The sequence below is a fragment of the Homalodisca vitripennis genome, chromosome 1 (genome assembly GCF_021130785.1).
Source record: "Homalodisca vitripennis isolate AUS2020 chromosome 1, UT_GWSS_2.1, whole genome shotgun sequence".
In the NCBI taxonomy this organism is placed as follows: domain Eukaryota; kingdom Metazoa; phylum Arthropoda; class Insecta; order Hemiptera; family Cicadellidae; genus Homalodisca; species Homalodisca vitripennis.
Window position 1 is genome coordinate 114,876,543 of NC_060207.1, and position 21,641 is coordinate 114,898,183.

General features: G+C 31.5%; 1 protein-coding gene across 2 annotated transcripts; it reads left to right on the forward strand.

Moving 5' to 3' along the window:
* The first annotated feature begins 908 nt into the window (after window positions 1-908).
* Window positions 909-15,196, forward strand: LOC124354066 (sialin-like). 2 transcript variants are annotated; one of them, XM_046804248.1, is made up of 9 exons: window positions 909-1,058; window positions 2,853-3,058; window positions 3,205-3,435; window positions 4,403-4,490; window positions 5,413-5,624; window positions 7,034-7,195; window positions 8,319-8,451; window positions 12,472-12,710; window positions 14,618-15,196. In XM_046804248.1, exons 1-9 carry the CDS (start codon window positions 1,049-1,051, stop codon window positions 15,086-15,088), a joined length of 1,752 nt encoding a protein of 583 aa, XP_046660204.1. In that variant the 5' UTR covers window positions 909-1,048; the 3' UTR covers window positions 15,089-15,196. The 2 variants fall into 2 exon arrangements, with proteins under 2 accessions (XP_046660204.1, XP_046660213.1); XM_046804257.1 differs by lacking the exon at window positions 909-1,058 and having other exon boundaries at window positions 2,931-3,058; window positions 3,209-3,435.
* Window positions 15,197-21,641: the final 6,445 nt, after the last annotated feature.

Sequence of the window (21,641 nt, forward strand, 5' to 3'; positions counted from 1 at the left end):
TGAGACCTTTCTGCTCGTATAATGTTAGTTAAGGTTTGCATGCATTTGACTTTAGCAGTACGTGTGGGACGAAGTGTATGTAATATATAAATACATTTATTTTAAAAAGAGTGAAATCATTCTTATATTGCAATCAAAATATCCTTTCGGTTTTAACCCCTGTAATGTATACAAAAGTTTTATTTTTACTCTTTGGCATTTCTGATGAACCATCAGCTGTAAGGATTGGCTTATTAGTTTAAGTCAGATGATATTTATTATACATTGTAGACAAAGAAATGAAAAATAAATTAATGTTGACATTGTATCAGTTTTTCGTTGCTTGAAAACACGGATAAAACAACGTTTTCTAAAAATGTAACCTAGCTAGATCGATTTATTGCCAACAAAATCCCCTGTATACTTAATTTCATGAAAATCATACAGCCGTTCCCGATATTCAGATTATATATACTGCTAGTTTAAAGGTATTAAATGGGAATACAAGTAAGCATTATAATCAAATATATTTAAAAACAAATTTTCCGAGAAATTGCTATAAAAAATACAAGTTTTTCAAATAATGTATATGGTTATAAAAATGTTTGTCTTAAGGATTTTCTAAATATTAAGTGTTAATGAGCATATTAACATAGACCAATTGAGATCGGCATTTTACATTTTGACACTAACGGCTACATTTAAAATCTTCTAACTGAGCTGGATTTTAATAATTATTGCTCTTTCGCTTTTGCACTAGATAGTGCGCAGACCGTACACGTGACAAAATATTTTACTATTTTACATTTCTTTTCAAATACGAGTGACTTGTATAATCGAAGGTAGTAGGTTTAGGGGAAATGATAATACGGTCATCAGCTCTGTGTGAGGGGTGGGCTATCGGTGTAGCTCGTGGTTGATAGATTTATGAATACTCTAATTACCAAACAATCTCAAAAATGTTTATAACCAGATGATTTTGACAAATAACATTGTATTTTAAGTGGTGTTGAGAGAAGTATCTAAATTGTACCGTGAATCTTATTCAGTGAGTTCAAAGTATTGAAGGATGAATACAGGTATTGTCGTCTATTTTACTGAATCTGAGTATTCTATAGAAACCGATAATGACAATTTGGGAAATAAATAATTCCATGTAGCAGAATGTTAGTTGCATTATATACAGAACATATACATGCAATATAGACTGTTTATATTACAACTAGAATTTCCTGATCAGTTGTTAGTGTGTCTTAGGAAAATATCCGGTACAGTGATTATTTATAGGAGAGGGTTTTATGATAGACTATAGTGGATATAACTCTCTTTTAGGTTATTAAAATTTATTTGTTATTTATTTACCCAGATCTATCTCTATTTGAGTAAATGTTAAGTTATGGACACGAAGAACAACACCATTTTTAAAATATGCAAATTAGTACCTTTATTAATGCTTGCATTATATCTGGTGTGCTAAAAAATATATAAAAAAAACGGATTTCTTATTTCAATATATGAGAAAATAAAACTGAAAACCCATCACTACCGTTCTATAAAAAGTCATAAAATATTCTTAAAATAATTATATATGAATTCATTTATTGCGTTTCATGATTAACCTGTAACGCATTAAACTTAAAATCATACAATCATTGTTTTTGGTATTTGAAATCAATATCATATACGAGATTTCATATAGAAAACCTTTAAGTTTGACTCATATGTCAATTCAGTGTTTGTTCTGGAGTTATCTGGAAAAATTGTGATTGGTTAAGAAGAAGAAACCACAACAACAGAGAAATTCCTTTATTCATTGTTTGTTCTTCAGAGAAATTCCGTTAATTTCCACTTTATTGTGTAACTTAACTGTATTATTAGTCCTCACTCAACCTATCGAAATGCAGTATCGTCCTCCAAATCTGGTATATTTAAGATGTTATGTCTTCTGGAGGTCCTTAATTCCCAATAGCTACGGAACCCCTTAGTCTATAGAAAATCACACACCATTTGGTAGTAAACAGTTTTCAGGAGTTTTCAAATCTACCTTTACTGTGGATACCTTTTATGAGATGCATAGGATCTGAAGTCAATGACTGCTTGAGTGAATGTGTGGAAGTGTAATTTTGGTTGTGTGTGTGTTAGTGTGTGAATGAATAAATTTACAAATAATAATTTGCTGACGTTTGCGATTCAATATAAAGTTGTGAAGTTTCAAGTCTCTTGAAGCGGACCAGATCGTGTGGAATCTGGAACGGATTCAAAATTAGAATGCACGTGGTTTTCCCTAGTATCCGAGCGGTCTTAGAAAACTTGATTTGGAGATCACGGTCGTTGGAGGTCTCTAAGACAACTCGAGACTAAAAGGCTAAAACTTGAAGGTTTTAGGAGCACATCTTAGTACGAACAGGACCCGGAAGCTTTCTGTGAGCAATATTTGGGAACATCTGGTTTAAAGAAACTCATGGGGCTAACCCAGCCTATGCAGGCCCTCAGTCTCCTGATTCTTCGGGGACTAAATAGTTCTAAAAGGTCAAATTTTCTAGTAGTAGAATTATTTTAGAATTAATTGATCTGATTTGAGAGTTTTATTAACGTGTCGGGTTTATTACTTTAAATACATTTATGTATAAAACACCTTTATAGTAGACAAAAGCATTATGTTGACCATCTAAAATATTGTAAATATTATTTTCAAAATTGAATGTAAAAATTGAAACTATATACGGGAGTTAACTTTACTCTGGGCCAGCAACTGATGGCATATATTAACAATAAATAAAGACTTTCGTATCTTTCCGATTAGGAGTTGTGAATTTGACCATGTTAATGCTTACATGCACTTTCAAGACTTAATCACGTACACACGTCTGTAGACTGTTACGCCGAGGCCACAACTTGTCGCTTTCCTTCGCTGAGGCACCGCTACCAGTTGATGCTGATGTGTATGAGTGGGCTGATAGTGACCACACTGAACCGGTCAATGTTACCCGCTTTGCTGACGGAAACAGTTGAGCCTACTCAGTCGCTGAGGACGTTTGCCTGTCGCCCAAAAGTTCGCAAAAACGCGTCTGCCTGTTTGGTATGTATCCTACTTTTCTGTATTTATAACTACCCATAGAATCTTATATTGAAGTGATAATGATGTATATGTTTCAGATTTATTAGTTTTAGTAACTTTTACTTTACCTGAAATTAAAAAGCACTAACTTGTGTTTTTGGCCTTAGGCAGAACTAGAACCGTTGTCAAATTCTCGTGGAGCTCTACAAGCAGTGGATCTAATAGGATCGGCTGTGGGCATGCTACCTGCGGGGATAATCATACAAAGATTTGGCCCAAAGACTATGTTTGGCCTTTCGGTGTTTATTCCAGGGATCTGCTCAATGATTTGTCCACTCTGCGTGCGCACTAGCTCCAAAATGATGTTGGGAAACCAATTCATCATGGGGATGTTTTCAGTTGAGTACTTCTCTTAGTCTGAAAGGTGATAAACTATTTGCATTGCCTCTCTTTATCTTGTAGCCAAAGTTGATGTAACTTTAATCTATGAAATATTATATTCGACTGGTATCTATAGCGGTGCGACATCTAAGTTTTCTTGTTCACACAGAGTTGAAACATTGTTAAAACAATTAAATTTAGTCTTTAAATATTTCAATCTCGCTATGTTAAACCACCATCAGTTAACAGACCTTAATTGCCAATAATACATATCCACCTATACAGATGAGCTGAATGATGCTGTATTTTTATTGGCTGAAGCCCAACCAATCAACAGCAATCAATGTGGGTATCATTACTACGGGGTGCCACTTTTTATCAGTTTTTTTTATATCCTATTTCTTCCAAGTATTTTTATTCATGATTATCTACATGGGTTTTTAATATTCTTGTGTAATGGTGTTTTGTTAAAACTGATGCTTTGTCGAATCTTATTTCAAGTTCGGTTTTGTAACTGGGTTCTTCGAAGACCCATTGTTACCTTCTCCAAGCATCAACACTGAAACAAAACCTACAGCCTGTGATAAGGAAGCCATGTTGGTGGCAAAATAATCAATTACAGTAATAATATGATATACCTGTATTTTGATTCTGCCTCAGACCTGTTTTCTCAAGGAAATTAATTTGGACTTACACAAACTTCGAAATCATTGTTTTAATAAGTGTTTATTATTGACGCAAAAGGTTTTTATAACTTTCTAGTGTTGTATCCAGGCCTTCAAATGTTGATTGATATTTAATTCTGGAAGAGATTAAATGAGAACGACATGTAATTTCCGGAACAAATTCAATTGATTAGATTTAATTTCAATACATCGGAACTCTTCTGCGAGTTCCAAAATATGTACTATTGTATTCTTTGTTACCTCCACATAGGAGTATAATGTGGAGTGATAACTGAAAATGTATCAACATATTTTCCAGGGAGCCCAATATCCAGCGTTTGCATGGTACGCCGTTCATTGGTTACCTCACACTGAGGTGGGCTTCATGCTGGCAGTAATACTTATAGGTAAAGTATTCTGTCCTAGTACTTGTGCTGGAAGCATAAATACATAGTATAGGCATGTGCAGAGGGAAATTGATAAGTTTAAAAGAACATATTTTATGGGATATAGAGGAAACTGGTATAATCGCTTTTTAAAGATTTATTTTTTTATAGATCTAAAAAAATGTAACAAAACAATGTATGTCGTGATTCATTAATACGACTAATATTATAAATATATTAAAGCACCCAGGTAATTATTTTAAGAGATTCATAATAAAACAGTGCCGATTATTGTAACATGCCCTGAAACTGCTAGTTCAAATCATTATTTTTCCGTATAATTTTAGAATTTATTAAATAGCTTATGCAAAATCAGTATAATTATATCTTGTTTAGACATTTTGTTTTAATAGCAACACAAGTCTCCGAGGAATAAATTTTGAAAGTTTGATTGGAAAGTGCCAAAAACCATTCCCTTTTTCGTGTCATCGATATAAAAACTGAAAGGTATATAAGAGATTTTCATTATAAAACGAAAAAAAGAAATATAACGGGTAAAATTGTTATATAACTCACGTTATTGTAGTTATTAGTTTGTGGTCCATTTTTAAACTCCGGTGTCTAAATATATTAACAAATATTAAATTTACAGTCCTGTAGATGTGCAGAACTTGGACTGCCCATTCATTCTTAAATTCAGGTTTTTTTAATGGTATCAGCTCTTACAAAAGGCCTACGGTACTTTCTGAATGACTTTTAATTAAAATATGCTACAATAAACTTTAAATAAAAATTACAAGCCATTAATTTAAAATAAAATATAAAATTATTCATATCAGAAGTTCGGATAAGAAAAATATCTAGTTCAGGTATATTTTAGATACACCAACCCTTAGAAGAAGTGATAGAATTGCTACCTTGTCACATCATCATCTGCACACAGGAACCCCTCTAGGCTCGATGATACAGCCACTGGTAGCTCACCCTGTGATGTCTCTCGGCCGCAGATGGGCAAATGTATTCTACATGACCGGTGCAACTGCGATTGTCTGGGCGTATTTCTGGCAGGAAAATATATGGGAATTTCCATTCCAGCACCCTTACATCCATGTGGACGAGATGGAATTACTGGAAGACACTACTCTATTAAACAAGGTAGGAGTACGCCACAGCACGCGTCGCGTAGCAGGCTTCGCTGAGTTTGCATGTAAAATTTCAAGCCTATAGCTATATTCAATTTTTTAGATATCCTGCGATCAGATAGCATACATACATCATACAGAAAAGACATATTTACATCTACTCGGCAGACAAAAGGGAAATTGTGTTAGCCTTTTAAATACCCCAATGATGCTTAGCCACTCGCACTTTTGTTCATTGCGTTAGGTCCCATAGCATTATTTAAGTAATATAACCGATGATATAGGTAGTTACTATAACACAAGAGTGCGCTGTAAACATATCTTGTCACCATATTTTAGCATTGACTTACGCTCTATTGACTACACTGTATGAATAATCAACATTTCACGTACGTCACTTGACGTTTTACAGACAATCCTCATGCCTCAACAAGACATATTTTTCAAATATTAAGTATATCTCAAATACCAGTTTGTAAAGTTATCAATTACATTGGTTATAAGGGAACATTTTTCATCGTCAAGTAGAATTTTTTTAAATAAAGATACGAAACATTGATAATAATACAATTAGATTAAACAGATTATATAGACATACAGACGTTAAGATTTTCCAGCCCCATAAGTAATAGGCCTCGATAATACTGAACGAATAACTACTTCCTGAAGGTTTCTGTATAATTAGAATGCAAACTATTCTAAAATTATATTAAAACCCTTACACGACTAACGGTAACATTTATTACAATTGGTTTGGGGGTGCCGATTTCCGAGCGGCCTTAGACGTTGGACTTTGAGCCTGAGATAGAGATAGTGCTGTTTCGAATCCTGTCTGTGACCCTTCCACTTTTTATTAGTACCATCGACTGTATTGTATTGTACTGTATTGACTCTCACCCTTATCCATGAGGACGGGCAGAATAAGGTATAAAAGGGGATCGGCTTCTCCTAAAAAAACCCGTATTACCTATATGATGAAATGAATTGATATGTTTATGATTAAATTCTACATGTTAATAAAATCATATATTCACTGTTTAAATTATTTTCAATTATGGTTTATGCAAAAAAAATACAAGTATCAAGTTTGGTTAGTGAAGACTGTGATATTATTTATTTATTGCAAAAAGGCCAAAAATAAACAAAAACATTGGTTCATTTCAACGTTGGTGCAAGTGAATAAGTATTGTCAGCTGTTTATCTTGAATTGAAACTTAAAGGTCACTTTGTAATGAGTGCGACTCTTATTACAAGATGGATCTGATGATTGTGTAACTGTATAAGTGCAGTATGTAATACTGAATTACAAAGTTTGTATATGTAACTTTAGAATGTCAATTGTACTTGATATCATAAATTATAAACGTGATTAGAAAAAGATTATAACTCTGTGTGGTGTGTAATATTGACTGTATTTTGCAGAAGTCTGAATGGAACTGGACGTGGAAGTCCAACATAACAAGTCTTCAACTCTGGACTCTTGTGGTGGCCAATCTGGGATACTCTTGGATTTCTACTTTTGTCGACATCTTGATACCAGCCTTCTATTTTCCATATATTCACAACACCAACTCCGGAATATTTGTACGTATCAATAATATAACTATATATCATCACATTTATAACCTTTTATAAACCTTCATATAAAATGTCTCGTAATTATGTGTAATAAATAATAAAATGGCCTTTACTGTTTACCTTTACCTTGAAATTATTAAATATATATATATATATATATTTACATATATATATATATATATTTACATATATATATATATATTTACATATATATCAACATTTATTCGAAATAATAATAACATTATTATAAATGTAGTGCCAGTTAGTCTAAAACAGATTACAATACAACACTTTCCTTGGATTCCTTGTTTTTTTAAGAATACACCTAGCCCATCGGTATGTTACGTTGTACACATTCCAATACTTTAAACCGTAATACTCTTTATTGTTATCATCTCCTGTCATAATAGGTATGATTCTATGGTAGGACGCAGATTGTCATCAAAACTGTATTACTATTATTTCCTTCTTTGGCGAGGGATGTCACGACATTTCCGCTATTCGTTGAACAATGTAGCTTGATGTCAGGTACTTAGATTATGCCATCCTGTATGCAATGCTAAGAGTATTTTAATATATCGCCAGATTTATGTGAAAAGCAATTTGAAATTCTTATATCATTAAATTTGTTTCCTTACTGATTATGTCTCTAAACATTTGATAGAGTTTATTAGTTGATTTTGTTCATTTATCCCTAGTTTGTGATGAACTCAGTTTAGCTAAAATTAAGGATATTTCCAAATATGTAAATCTAAACGCCCATTGCCTTGTGATTTATACATTCAGGTAGTGTAGAGGAGAATATAAGATGACGGAGACAAAATTGAAATGGCGAAAACTAATAACTTGATATTGTTACCACGGCTCTCTCTCTAGCAACTAGTATCAAAGAAAACATGTGATTTTGACGTTTGTGTTACACATCCGTCAAATGTTTACAAACTCAATTTCAGTGTCAGTTATATAATTTAGCAGCACATTATAACCATTTTATTTTAGTTTCTACAAAAATCATGTAAACATTTATGAGAACAATATAATAAATTACTTAGGCCTACGCGTAAGTTCCATACTTGTAAGTCACTGGGGTTTGTTAGAATCACTAAAACTAATTTTAAATTTTTTCTAGAATCCCAGTTTAGGATGTCTTGCCATGGTGCTGGTTGCTGCTACAATTCTGGCCTCAGGGGTTGTAAGAGACCGTCTGGTCGCCGCCCACTACTTCCATACTGCAGACATCGCCTACATATACTACTCTATCTGTCAGTCACCTATAATTGTATAGGACTATATACTTATTGGCAGCTCATAACATTAATAAAAAGCTGTTCCTAACACATATGGTTGGGGAACGACCTAAGGATTAACGTATTACAAATTGTGGTAGATAACTTGAACTTTTGGTTTGGAACAGTCAGTTAAACTATATCCGACCGGTCAATTTATATAACTAAACGTATTAAGCTAGAATGACTTATTTAGAATATTTTGATATTGTGACAAAATTAAATATAACTTTGGATTTATAAAATGTTAAAATATCCTGATTGACTCAAATAAATAACTTTCTTTTCATAAACTATGAGGCAACGAAATGAAAAATGGATTGCTGTTCACGATTGGTTGTTCACATCTTATTATTAATAAACCTATATATATCAGAAGGTTATTTAAAAAAATAAAAAAGTTCGTTTAGTATTGTGAGCAAATTTAAGAACAAAGTTTGACAAATACTTTTCAACCTTTTCTCTACCCTTACTTAGAGACGTTATTGATGACCATAACATTATGGGTTTATAAAATATATGGTTGAAGGACACATATATGGTGCGCTCGTGTTAAAATGATACTAGAAATGGTCTGGGTCGAGTATGACGTCACGTGACACACATCGCCATCCGCTGTCAGAAGTTCCGCCGTACAGGTCTGTGCCAGTTTCCCTCAGTTACGCCACTTCCATATGTTATTGCACTTATCTAAATGAATTTTTACGTCAACTTATAAACTAAGGGTGATATTTTAACTTTATACAATCATGTCAAAATGTTATGCTTTAGATTATTAAACATTTCCAATCCATAATTCAAAAGATGGCCAGTCTTAGTCAATATCTACCTGTTTAAATTCAAGCACGGTAATTATACGGCAGTTTCAATATTAATTCCTGATAGATTCATATTTCATCGATATGAAACAAAGACCAACATCTAGTGCACAAGATCTCGTATGTTTGCTTCAATGAAAGGTTAGTAAAATATTAATAGGCTATATTTCTTTAGAAATGAACAGTGTTCTCATCTATCATTTATAACCTAACTGGCATTACAAAATGTTAACAATTTAACCAGTAGAAAAACATGGATAAAAACATATGTTTGAAATATTTGCGTCTCCGATTGTGTATGAAACTAACTCATAACTTCTTCAAGTAATGCTCTAGATGACTTGTATATTTTTTTATTTAAGGTCCAAATCGTAAACATTTCATGAACTAGTTGTACGTTCTAGAGATTGTCTGTGAGCGGTTAAAAACTTCTAACCCACTATTTAGTTCGTATAACTCTAATATATGAATACATATTCATAATGTGCACCTGCTATAACTACAAAAGTTGCCAAAACTTCCCAGTCAAACTTTTAAACATTAAATACATATTAGCCTACGTTGGTTATAGATTGAAATAGTCCATAATAATACATACTTTAGGCCAACTGCGTTACTGTGCATTAGTTTGTGTTTTGGAGGTATATTTTGTAAATACAAGTAATTTTGAATGGTTTTGGATTTTTTATTAATTCACAAAAAAACTGAAAATGGAAGGAGTTTGTTGCGGATATAAATAGTAAAACGTTATCGGATCTTAGAGTATATATGTATTATTAATTTTACTATCCTTCAAATACATCGATGTCGTGTCATAACATCACTAAGAGATTACTGCAAGTAATTTTTGCACGAATATTTTGTGATGAAAGGAATCTGTAGTAATGTTGTGCATCAAAGGCCGGGAGTAAACTTGTCCCCAGTAATTCTGGCGCACAACATGGATCACGATAAGCGCCGCAGATACAGTAGTTCCTGTGGCACCGGTATAAACAGACTACACGATGCGATGTGTGCTGTACGTGCGTCAACGTTATGTTATTTTGGCGGTCTTATTTAGGGGTTGTATAATAGTAGTAGTTATACTATTCTGAATTTACCCAGCCATATATACGTTTAATCATAATTTTAATTAGTTTGTTTAAATTTTATGTTACTTATTTTTTTGAAAAAAATATGGAACTCGCCTTCCATAGCTAAGAAAGCTTTGTGAGCTGAATTTCTATATTTTCAATAAAAAAGGTGCAAAATGTGAACATTGTACTCAGATCTACTTTTCATTACTTAAACCTCTCCCTAAAATGTTTTTTTTCTGTTGTAGTTGCAGTCACAGAACTTGATCCATGCTTTCCTAGCGATGAGGTTCATGAACTATTTCAAGCTTATACATCTCAGTCCATTCGGCAAATATAAATCAACTTCCAAATATATGATTCAAATATTTTTAGCAAACCAACAAATTAGTTATTAAACTATAAAACTGAAACTACTGCTAATCATTTCATGTTAATCTAAATTCAACATTGCGTTATAGAAAACCCTAGATTGTAAATGATGTTTGTGTATGCTGCAATATTAGTTTTAAAGGAAGCAGTGCACTAATTGATATACAGTAAGCCGTGTGATTTGCTACTCGTCAGAGAAGAAAATTATCTAAAGTAGATAATTTAATTTTAAAATAAATCAATATCTAAACAATGTATGTTCGATGAAGCTATATACAAATATCGTGTAAATGAAAAATAAGAGTAACTTTATCATACAAGTACAAACAGTATTAATTACGAAAGAGGACAACACATATAATTATTTTAAATAGCTATTTTATTTTAACGCCTTAGCCCTCATTGTAAGTAAAATATTTAATTTGTGCGCAATTCGGTTTCTCCAGGATCTTTACTCTGTGTTTGAATATCATCAAACACTGAAAATAGCAAATATTCAACTCAATATCATTAGTTGGATTAAGTAAATAGATTATTCTAAAGAATCGTAATGTGTTTATTACTCTACAATTTGCTGGGTAAACATCTTACAGTCTACTGGATTAAATTGTCTTAGGCCAGTATTTCACGTTTTAGTATCAATAACCATCATCATTTAATTCATTGACATTCTTGGTAACTAATTAACTGTTTTTTGAGTGTGCGAGTTATTGGAGGTCTCAAATATCTAGAAATGTGGTCGTACATTTTTTAAATTCATTTCCAGTTCTTTAAAACAATATATAACTCTCTCGAACATCTGAATCACATGACAAAACTCATAACAACTCTAAAAATCGTTCAATGCATTTACGATCATATTAGTCCTATATTAAAGTTAATTTTTTCAATAAGCTACTGTCACCAAAGTAATTGGTTTGTTTTTGAACATATTTTATTTTATTATATTTAATGTTAAAAGATTTTATCATAGACATCTCAACCTAGTTAATGTTTTGTAATATGAATTTAGAAAAGTGATTTAATTTTGTATTATGATAAATCTTTGATTTTATCTTAACATTTTTCTGAACATATATTCATAAATATTACACTTAGCTTTTATACCTACAGGAATTAATGAAACTAAAAAGTTTATTTGAATATGTAACGTATGAGTACCGAGCTCTCAAATTAAAATGAAGATCAGGACTTGTTAAATAAAAATAGCCTGAAAATACTAATTAATAGTTAAAATATTATGTTATTTTTAATTGTATGTATGGGTGAATATGTAATACCTTAAATTAATAACCTATAAACATATATAAATTGTGTCTGTGTGAATTGTAATTATCTTATGCGTTTCTGTATGTGTGTTCCAACTAAATTATTTAAAAGGTTATGTATGTGGACAGCATGGTATTAAATTCCATTTTAAATCATTAAAAATAAAATATACTAACTAAATATTTATTAATTAAACTTAAATCTATTACTTCAATGAAGATATAATACTAAGGATATATAAATTGTAATAGTTACTTTGAACTTAAAGGTTTACTTTTAAAATTTAACCTGTTATGGGATGCATATTATAATAAGTAACATCTTTTAACTCGTAAAAAAGACTACAAAGCCTCGTTATAAGTTTAAATGAAAACAATTTTTATGTTCCAATTGCCCTGTATTAGGCTACTGAAACACTCTGATGTTCCACAACAGTCCTATGATACTATTTGATATGTCTGCAGGCAGTGTCGGAGGGTCCCTGATGCTCCTGGGTCTAGCCCACCGAGAGTGTCACCGCATCTCGGTTTTCCTGTACTACACGTCGGCTGCGATGTGTGTGGGGGTTGCTGCCATTGTGAGGGTGGAAACTGCCCTCAATATGAACCCTCATCTGGCAGCCGTCAACATAGCCCTAACCTGCTTCCCTGGGCTCATTGTTTCCCCACTACACATCGTGCTGGGAACTTCTTTGTTGCAAGGGGTAGACAATGGAAACATTTAAAGAGTATTTCGCAAGAATTAAGCTTAAATTTATGAAATTATAGTACATAAACAATAAGTTACAAAAGGTCACGTAAACACATGTTCTAGCTCGTTCTTTATTACATGTTTATATTATTTTTATTTAAAAAACAAACCTCGAAAACTGGTATTGAAAACAACTTGATACATGGTAGTTATCATCGTTAAAATCAATTTAGAGGGTTGAAGTATGTCCTATTTATCATTTATTTTATTTATATATCAATCAACCTCATATTCAATAAGATTAAACATAAAATAAAAGGTTTTGAGATGATCTTTATCATCCTTTTAAATCATACATTGCTAATGATGGACAATAACCTAAGAATTAAGATTTATGTTGTTGATCCAAAATGACATAAAAACACTAATACCACTTAAAATTTTAAAATGGTGATATTTAAAACATTTTGAATAAAAAATCTCAATACACACATCAATAACATCAATATAACATCAGAGCCATTGATAAGCGCGCTCGCTTTGGGGTGGAGGTCAGGGCCTTGATGCTGGGGGCTCAGGGGGTATAGCGGTTGGCGGCTTTGGAATGTGTTACTTAGGGCAACTGAATGCAAATTGAATGAATGCATGCGTGTATGTCTTATTATAGTTTTGTAAATATTTATAAAGTTACATTAATTATAGATGTTGTTTTTTATTATTTTAAAGCTAAAATCTTTTAATGTATAAGGTAAATAAATAGATTTATTTTTAGTTATACATGTATATGTATGTTAGTTTAATTTTTTACGAGGTTAAGTGGTAGAGAGGACTTTATAGTCCTAACTTCGCCTCTAATAAAGACATTTTTCATTTTCATTTTACACGTAAATCCTCCTCGAAGATTTTAAAAATATTCTTTTGTTGAAATGGAACTAAAAATATACTTTTTGTTTCAATTCGTTGAAAATGAAATGTTGGATGTATATAAAAAACTAATTTATATGTTAACAGAAACATTGTATTAAAATATAATGAGTTACCAACCCTACGTTAAAAACATTAATTAGTGATATAAAAACTAATAATTAGAAGTTTTGAGCTCTTAAATTTTTAAGAGTACCCTCTCTACGTTTAAGAATTGATAAACAACTTATATATTTCCCAATCTACATATATGTATTTACACAAGTAGGTTATTATTGGATTTTCTAGGAATAATTTGCAACAAATTACTAATACTTTATATTTGTAGAATTAACTATTCTCTAGGTGTATAACTTGAAAATTTATGATGTTTAATTTATATATTAAAAAAATCAAATACAAATATGAAATGATTTACATCAATAATATAGTTCCAATTTTGTGAGTTATATAAACATAGAGATGGTTGGAAACAAATGCTGTACTTCACAAGAAATAAATTATCAAAATAAAAAATTAAGAGTAAGAGGTATGTCATAATTTTGTTTACAATTAATTTAGTACTTCCAAATTTCTTGTCCCCATGTTGTGAAATGTATATAATTTCCTCCATATGTTTCCAACAAAACATGGAAAATCTCTGTCTTGTTTTCTTTAACGGATTCCGCTTTTTCTAAAAAAATGTGTGAACTATTAGGTAACTTACCAAAGACAGAGTTGGTTTTACAATAAAAATATTCCTTTGTGTGTAATCTGCAACAGCTTTAAAAATAGTAACTTTCAAAATTTAAATGAAAGTACTTTTTAATAAACTAATGTTAGTGTAACTCTTTCTAGTAAATGCATTTGAGACATTAAGAACAATAGTTTTTCCCCATAAGCAATTTAAGAGATAGATGCTACAAAGATGACTTGTGTAATTTAAAGAAATAATGGAACTAGGTTCTAGATAAAAGGTCTTACTTTTACATATATAATGTTACCAATTCGTTTCAGAATACGTTCAAAGACTGGAAGAGGTTGACTTATTTGAATACAGTTGCGTGTATAATCATAACTGCAGTTTTCCTGAAACTGGGAAAATCACTTATATCATTCAGTCCTGACCATTTGAGAAGTTACCAAATTAGATCTGAAGATTCTGACCAAAGATCACCAACTCCGAGCCTGGCATCTGAAGAGTCCAAGGAACTAAGTGAAGGCGAAATCAGCGAGACTCGAACAATCCGGAGTGAAATAATAGAGATGCCACTCCAGAAAAGAGTCAGATTCGCAATTGACCGGCAAGTGGAATGGGCGATAAGGCCGCACAATAAATCCCTGAATGCACAAGATGTTGAAGACATCCCTGGGACATCGACTCAAGGACGCCAAATTGAGGAGGATATTCAAATTATTTCAACATCATTACCAGACAGACTGTCATTGGAAGAGAAAAACACAAAAGATTCTTTGACAATGGAATAAATTATATGAACTATTGTTTATATTAAACATGAAATTGTATTCAAAGACATAGGGCCTATACATGTTGAAAACATATTTGACTAATTATTACATATAGTGAGAAATTGTTAGTGGACAACTTTATTTCTGCGGACCTAATGGGCGTATATCCTAGTTGGGTATGTACGTATAATGTATAACTATAGTGTATTAAAAGTAATTTCCAGCAATCTTATGAATTGATTCTGTAAATCTTATCTATAGTCCGTTCGAAATATTTATAAAACTTAATTGAAGATTTACACTTTTTCATATCTACCATCTGAAATCGTATGCTGACTTGTTTCTGCTAATTGTAGGCTATCCTTTTATTTTTTATCTTGAATTGAAAGAATCTGACATGATATTCAATATCAGTTGTACTTTATTTTAAAGTTTGTAACTCTATTAGTAATAAATACTCATAGTGCTTAAAATATAATCAAATTAATTTAGAATGTTAAATGTACATTTTTGAAATGCGTTTTATACTGTAAATATAGAATGCAATAACGATATAAATTTAATATTTTACAACCACATTTTAATTTAATACTTGTTCGATGTTATTGTTTAGATATATTATCTAAAGTAGTTGAAATTTATTTAAAATTAAGTCATATTACAGAACAAAATCCTTTGTATTATGAGTGCAACAGCAAAGGAACTGCTTGTCAAAATAGTTCAAAACACAAAGGGCTTTAATTTAGTCATATTTTATTAAAATATGATATCATGTAACTACTGAACTATTATATAAATATATTAGAATTAAAAACATCCATTTGACTGATTTTTGGACATAGACGTTTTAAACTAGAAAAATTTCATTTTTAATTTCTTAAAATTGGTGGCCATCACTGATTCAAAAGTAAAACTACTTATTACTACTCAATAAAATGTTGATAACAATTACTTTACTCGACAATTAGGTAATTTTTATGAAAAATATACTTCTTTAAAGATAGTATGCTCATGTTTCTAATTCTCATTCTAAATATGTAATTGATACATTTAGTAAAGACTATACTTAAACACTGTTAAATACCGGTAAATGAATTTTTACCAATGACAGTAGTTACCGTCTTACTAGTACTTAGTCTTAGTAATTAGTAGTGACTGTCATTAGTGAGATCTGTGCTGGAGTTCGGCAGTATCGTGTGGTCCCCCTACCAACTTGGCTAAATCCAAAGCCTCCAGAAGATTCAAGACAGGTTTGTGCATATTATATGAGTGAAAATTGGCTACGACTATTTGAATGTGCCGCTCCGAAGTGTGAAGGCAGCTGCACGACTTGACAATGATGCTTCTTCGGAAGATCTCAATGGGGAACCGGACACTCCTGATCTGCTTGGGCTGTTCAACCTTAGAGTTCCTGGCCGAACCAGCTCCACCGACCTCTTCTGCTGTCCCTCGTGCTCTTCTAACTACGACATGAACAGCACCATTCCACGTCTGTACAGGCTCGGCAACATGGTCTCAGAAGACTACGACTTCTCCCACGATAGCAGCCGTCGTCTGAAGTCTACTTTCCTTTCCTTGTAGCACCATTCTAAGTGGGATTGGGAACGAAGACTTGTGTGAGACTTGCATGAGTGTGTTTCAGATGACAGTTATGTTATAATTATCAGCATGCTATGTACTAAGTGTTTTTTTGTTTTGTTTTGTAATATATATATATATATATATATATATTACAAAACGTCCCGCAAGGAGTCAGAAGGAAATCTTAAATAGAAGCATAGGTCAATATGCACATCATTTTAAAGGGCTTAACTAGCAGAGTTTAATGCCGCAAACCGCACTCAAAAAGATTGATCCAGTACAAAATGGCGGCTGTTCAAAGGTTTTACTTGGTTACATTTTATTAGTAGCCATAACCCCAGTATAGCAAAACTGCAACCAAAGAATACTGCAGCTAAATACTACATTATGCTTGTCAGTTGTACATAAGTGAATTATGATGTTAGTTATCCTCAAAGGTTACAAATTTGGTCCTAATATATTGATAACGGGGAAAACCTGATAACAGTAACAATTAGAAAGCTCTTATCTTTGGGTCGCAATTTGGACTTTCCTATTAGCCAGTCTATTCATAGTAGGCTATTCTAGTTTTCTTGTTTTAGTAGTGCTGTCCAACCTTTCTATCAGTGCGCGATTCCTCGTGTGATCGTCTGTTGTTTCCCCAACCAACCATAATAAGAAGTGTTATATGTTCACGTTCATCAAGCGACATAGTGTAGTTGAAGAACTATAAGCAATACGATAAACTCTTTCTCCAAATTATGAGAACCCCTGCTGGTCCTCTAAAGAAGAATACTGGATTACTGCAACATGGAGTATCATGATATGTAACATTGATCGATACCAATCTCTGGTCTAATAAAGTATGGTTCAGAAACAAGTAAATTATGAGCTATTTTAAACAACACGTTATTTTTACAGCTGTTCTTGACCAACGAAGAATTTTTCCAATGATAAGTAATTAAGTTGACGTACATTTTGTACACATCTAAAGCAAGGATAATATTTGAACATTTCAGAAATTTTCTATTGTTATAAGTAAACAAAATTACAGCAATTTTTCACTGTTATATTCAAACAAACTAGAACACCAAATTCCATAGATTAAAATCTATCTTCTTTCTTAGGAGTAAAACAAACACACAAAGCTCAACAAACATAAGATTAACATGAAAAAAATATGTCCTACGGACAGATAGACAGGCAGTCAGTCAGACATGCATACAAGAACTTTTCACATCCTCCTGAACAGCAAAAGTCTAACCGTGTCAGCCTACTGACCAATGACGCTCAACCAATTTCCTTTGTTTGACATGCTCCGTCATAAAACTCATTTTTGTCTATGGATAAATAAAATTAGGCTTCATGTTAAATTTTAAGTCTACAGTTGATGTCTTTTCTTTTTCCAATATATATCTTACCACAATATGATATATTTATATATTTTCATTAAATTATGTTTCTTAACAATGTTCAAATAATAAAGGTCCCTATGATCCAAGGTGTAGTACCTAACGAAGAAGAGTACTGAAAACAGATCTTATCACAAAATTTTAACATCTACTCTCCACTCTGTTCCTTTTTTATATACTCTTTGAATAAAAATGCCACAGGTAAAAACTGTATATGATTATAGTCATTCTGTTTACAAATTTATTTTAATCCTACCATTTTCTTCTAAGACCAATGTAAATATATGTATATTCGCTAATGCTCAGCCAATACCTATGGAGAAACATGCATCCATCGAACTCAGCGTTGTCTATATAGAAACGAAGCTTCGTGCCAAATTTAAAGTTCGTTTTCAAGATAACGTGCAGGCAGACCGACAAATTGAAAGAAATGAAATCGTTCCAGTTCCCACGATAGACAGTGATTGGCCTAACTGTCAACCAATTATTTACGGCTAGACTTTTAGAAGGCAAAAGATAACGTACAGCACCGTATGACTACAGGGAATTTTTTAAATATAATTTCAACACCTTACATTGAATACAACAAATTTAATATTGTAATAGTAGTGAACATTTTACAACCTCAAATCGCCCAAAATTGTCATCTTCCTAAAGAATGGTTTGCAACAAAGATGGAAATCTTTGTTACATACATTAAAGATATAGAAATACGTTTCGCATATTACTATACAATTCTAACTAATAATGAGTCTTTCTTTTTTATTTATTAGTAGTATTCTGTAAGGACTTAGTGTTCAAAATTTACATTTATAATCTTATATTATTGCATAGCCCAGCCGTGGGGCTAGCTAGTGCGGAGACGAGACTTTACCTAATAATTACATATATGCGAGCGTTGAGTAATAACCTGTAACCTGTATTCTTACTCATAATGGTTTATCTCACTCTGTAAGCACGGAGAGTTTGCGGATCTATAATACACACACGCAGTGATTAAAAGTTTAATGTAATAGAACGCTTCTATGAAATTACGATTTATTTTATTCATTTCTTAACTTACTATTAGTCTTAGTATATTTTATAATTGGAATGAAATTCTTATGAATATAAAAATTATTTATTCCTTGAAAATGTTCTTGTTGAAGACAATTCAGCTTGTTTTGTAAGAACCAGATTAATTTTCATGGAAGTCAGCTTTCATTTCCTTCACTGAACACACAAAACAATGTAAAAAGTATAATGATGGTTTAAAAAGGCAATTGTTATTTTTTCTTTATATAGCCTTGTAGAGCATAAGAATTATTTTTTTTACAAAATAATCCACCGCATATGTTTATAAGTACTTTGTTTAGTGGTAGATACGTAACTGATGGTCAAAATTGCAATCAATTTGATTTATAGTAGATGTGATTTCATTATATCTACTGTGAAATATCTCATTTTAATAATTTGTTAACTCTTAACATTTTGCTATAACCTTACTAATTTCACCGTATATATTAACGTCCAAATTCTGTATATTTAATAGTAATAATAATGATTTATTTTCTCAAAATACATTACAGAATTGTACAGAAACCATGTTTACATCCAATATTACCATAATATCTACTAATGTACAATAGAAATACAAATATAAATATACATTCTAATAGAGAAAATAACTAACCTCCAAGGCAAAGCCTGTGTGGAGGAAATTAACACACAATTTTTCCTAGAGTGATGGCTAAATCTTCTATTTAACATAAAATATATAGATCCAAACTTAACTACTATATGTACAATACATTAACTAATATACAAATTTCACAAAGTTGTTACTAGTGGAAAAATTAGGAGCCTATAAGTTTCATATAATACAATTTAATTATGCAATAAGCCAACAAAAATCATAAAATGTTACAGAAAAAGAAAAGAATCTCAACAGAATTTAAAAATGATTACTTAAAAGATTTTCTTGAAACTTAAACATAAACACACAAGAGGAATACAAAAAGTCCTTGAATTTCCACATACAATTTCGTTATGACATACACAAAATGGGTAATTGGTTAAAAGTTCTTGGAGCTAGGAAGCTATAAGTTTTAGTAAAATAGGTATTAGCTGGTCTAGGCACATACACATCTCTTGCATTACGTAATTTCGTCTTATACACATTCAAGTACGTATTGTTTCTACTACGATTAAAAACAACCTTAGTACTTTATAAACATACATATGTCTCAAGGGTAAAAGTTTTAATTGACAAAATAACGGAAAGGTCGGATCTGTTTTGTTTTTTTTTTTCAAAATTAATCTGATGAATTGTTTTTGAGAAATAAATAATGTTTTAGTACTTGTTACATAAGTTCCCCCCCAGCAAGAGATTCCGTACTCCAATCGGCTGTGTACCAATGAAAAATACAACATTCTCAACAGATCATCATTACATAATATTTCTTAGGAAAAAGAAAAGCCACAGGACATTATTAAGTTTTTGTTTTAGATTAAAAATATGGGTTTTCCATGTTAGTTCTGAATCCAAAGTTAGATATAAATACTTGACACTCTCTGCAGGTTTTACCTCTACACAGTTAGTGCTGCACGTTCTACAGCTGCAAATACAAGTAATGCATTTTGAAATAATTTTAAATGGAAAATCTACTTTCCCCCGTAAATTAAAATTTATGTAATTTGTTTTCGTAGGACTTAAAACCAAATTGTTTTTTGTAAACCACCATTGAATAGCTTGCATATCTAAATTAATATTTTCCTGAATATCACTCCACTTATCATCAATGTAACATAAAGCAGTATCATCTGCAAATGATGTGACTTGTCCATGAAATTCTTCATGACAAAGGTCATTTATTTAGTTAAAGATATCATGTTAATCTGTATCGTCATGAGACTTGACGATTTTTACATGCTCTAGCTAAAAGGCTTTTTAATATATTTGAAATATATGATATAAACTACTTGCATATCTAAAGCACTTTCATATACATTATTACACATATTTTTATAAAAATGTAATGGGAACTGTGTATTCATGTGGATGTGGTTTTACTCAATCACGTAAAACCTACAGGGCCGATTGTATTGTAATGTTAGAGGATATTCTTGTTGTCGCTGGTTAATATATAGGCATGTACTCGTAAGTCTATTTCAAAATCCCTCGGCTACGTCTCACTGGTTTTGAAAACTCCCTTTTTAGATTGAAAATAGTTAACTGAAATAGTTTGTTTTACTTATGAAAATGTAATTGCAACCATGGAAACGCAAATTACGTATCAGTAAACGTAAAAAACCCCTTTATATGATTCTCATACATACGGCCAAAGTATTATAAAAATACTTTTATAAGTATCTTAAAAAAGTATTATAAAAAATAAAATATATCCTTCTTATCCAATTTTTAAAACATTAAATTATGGAAATACGCGAGTAACAATCCATACATGAAGGATCCTTGGCAACACTGATAAAAGCTGGTAATAAAGGTAATCTTTCTCATGCTGTTTTAGAAACAGAATTATTTATAGAATTAATTGGAAGACATATGAATTAATTTATTATGGTCACATATCCTTTTAAATGCAGCAGGTAAAGTTTAA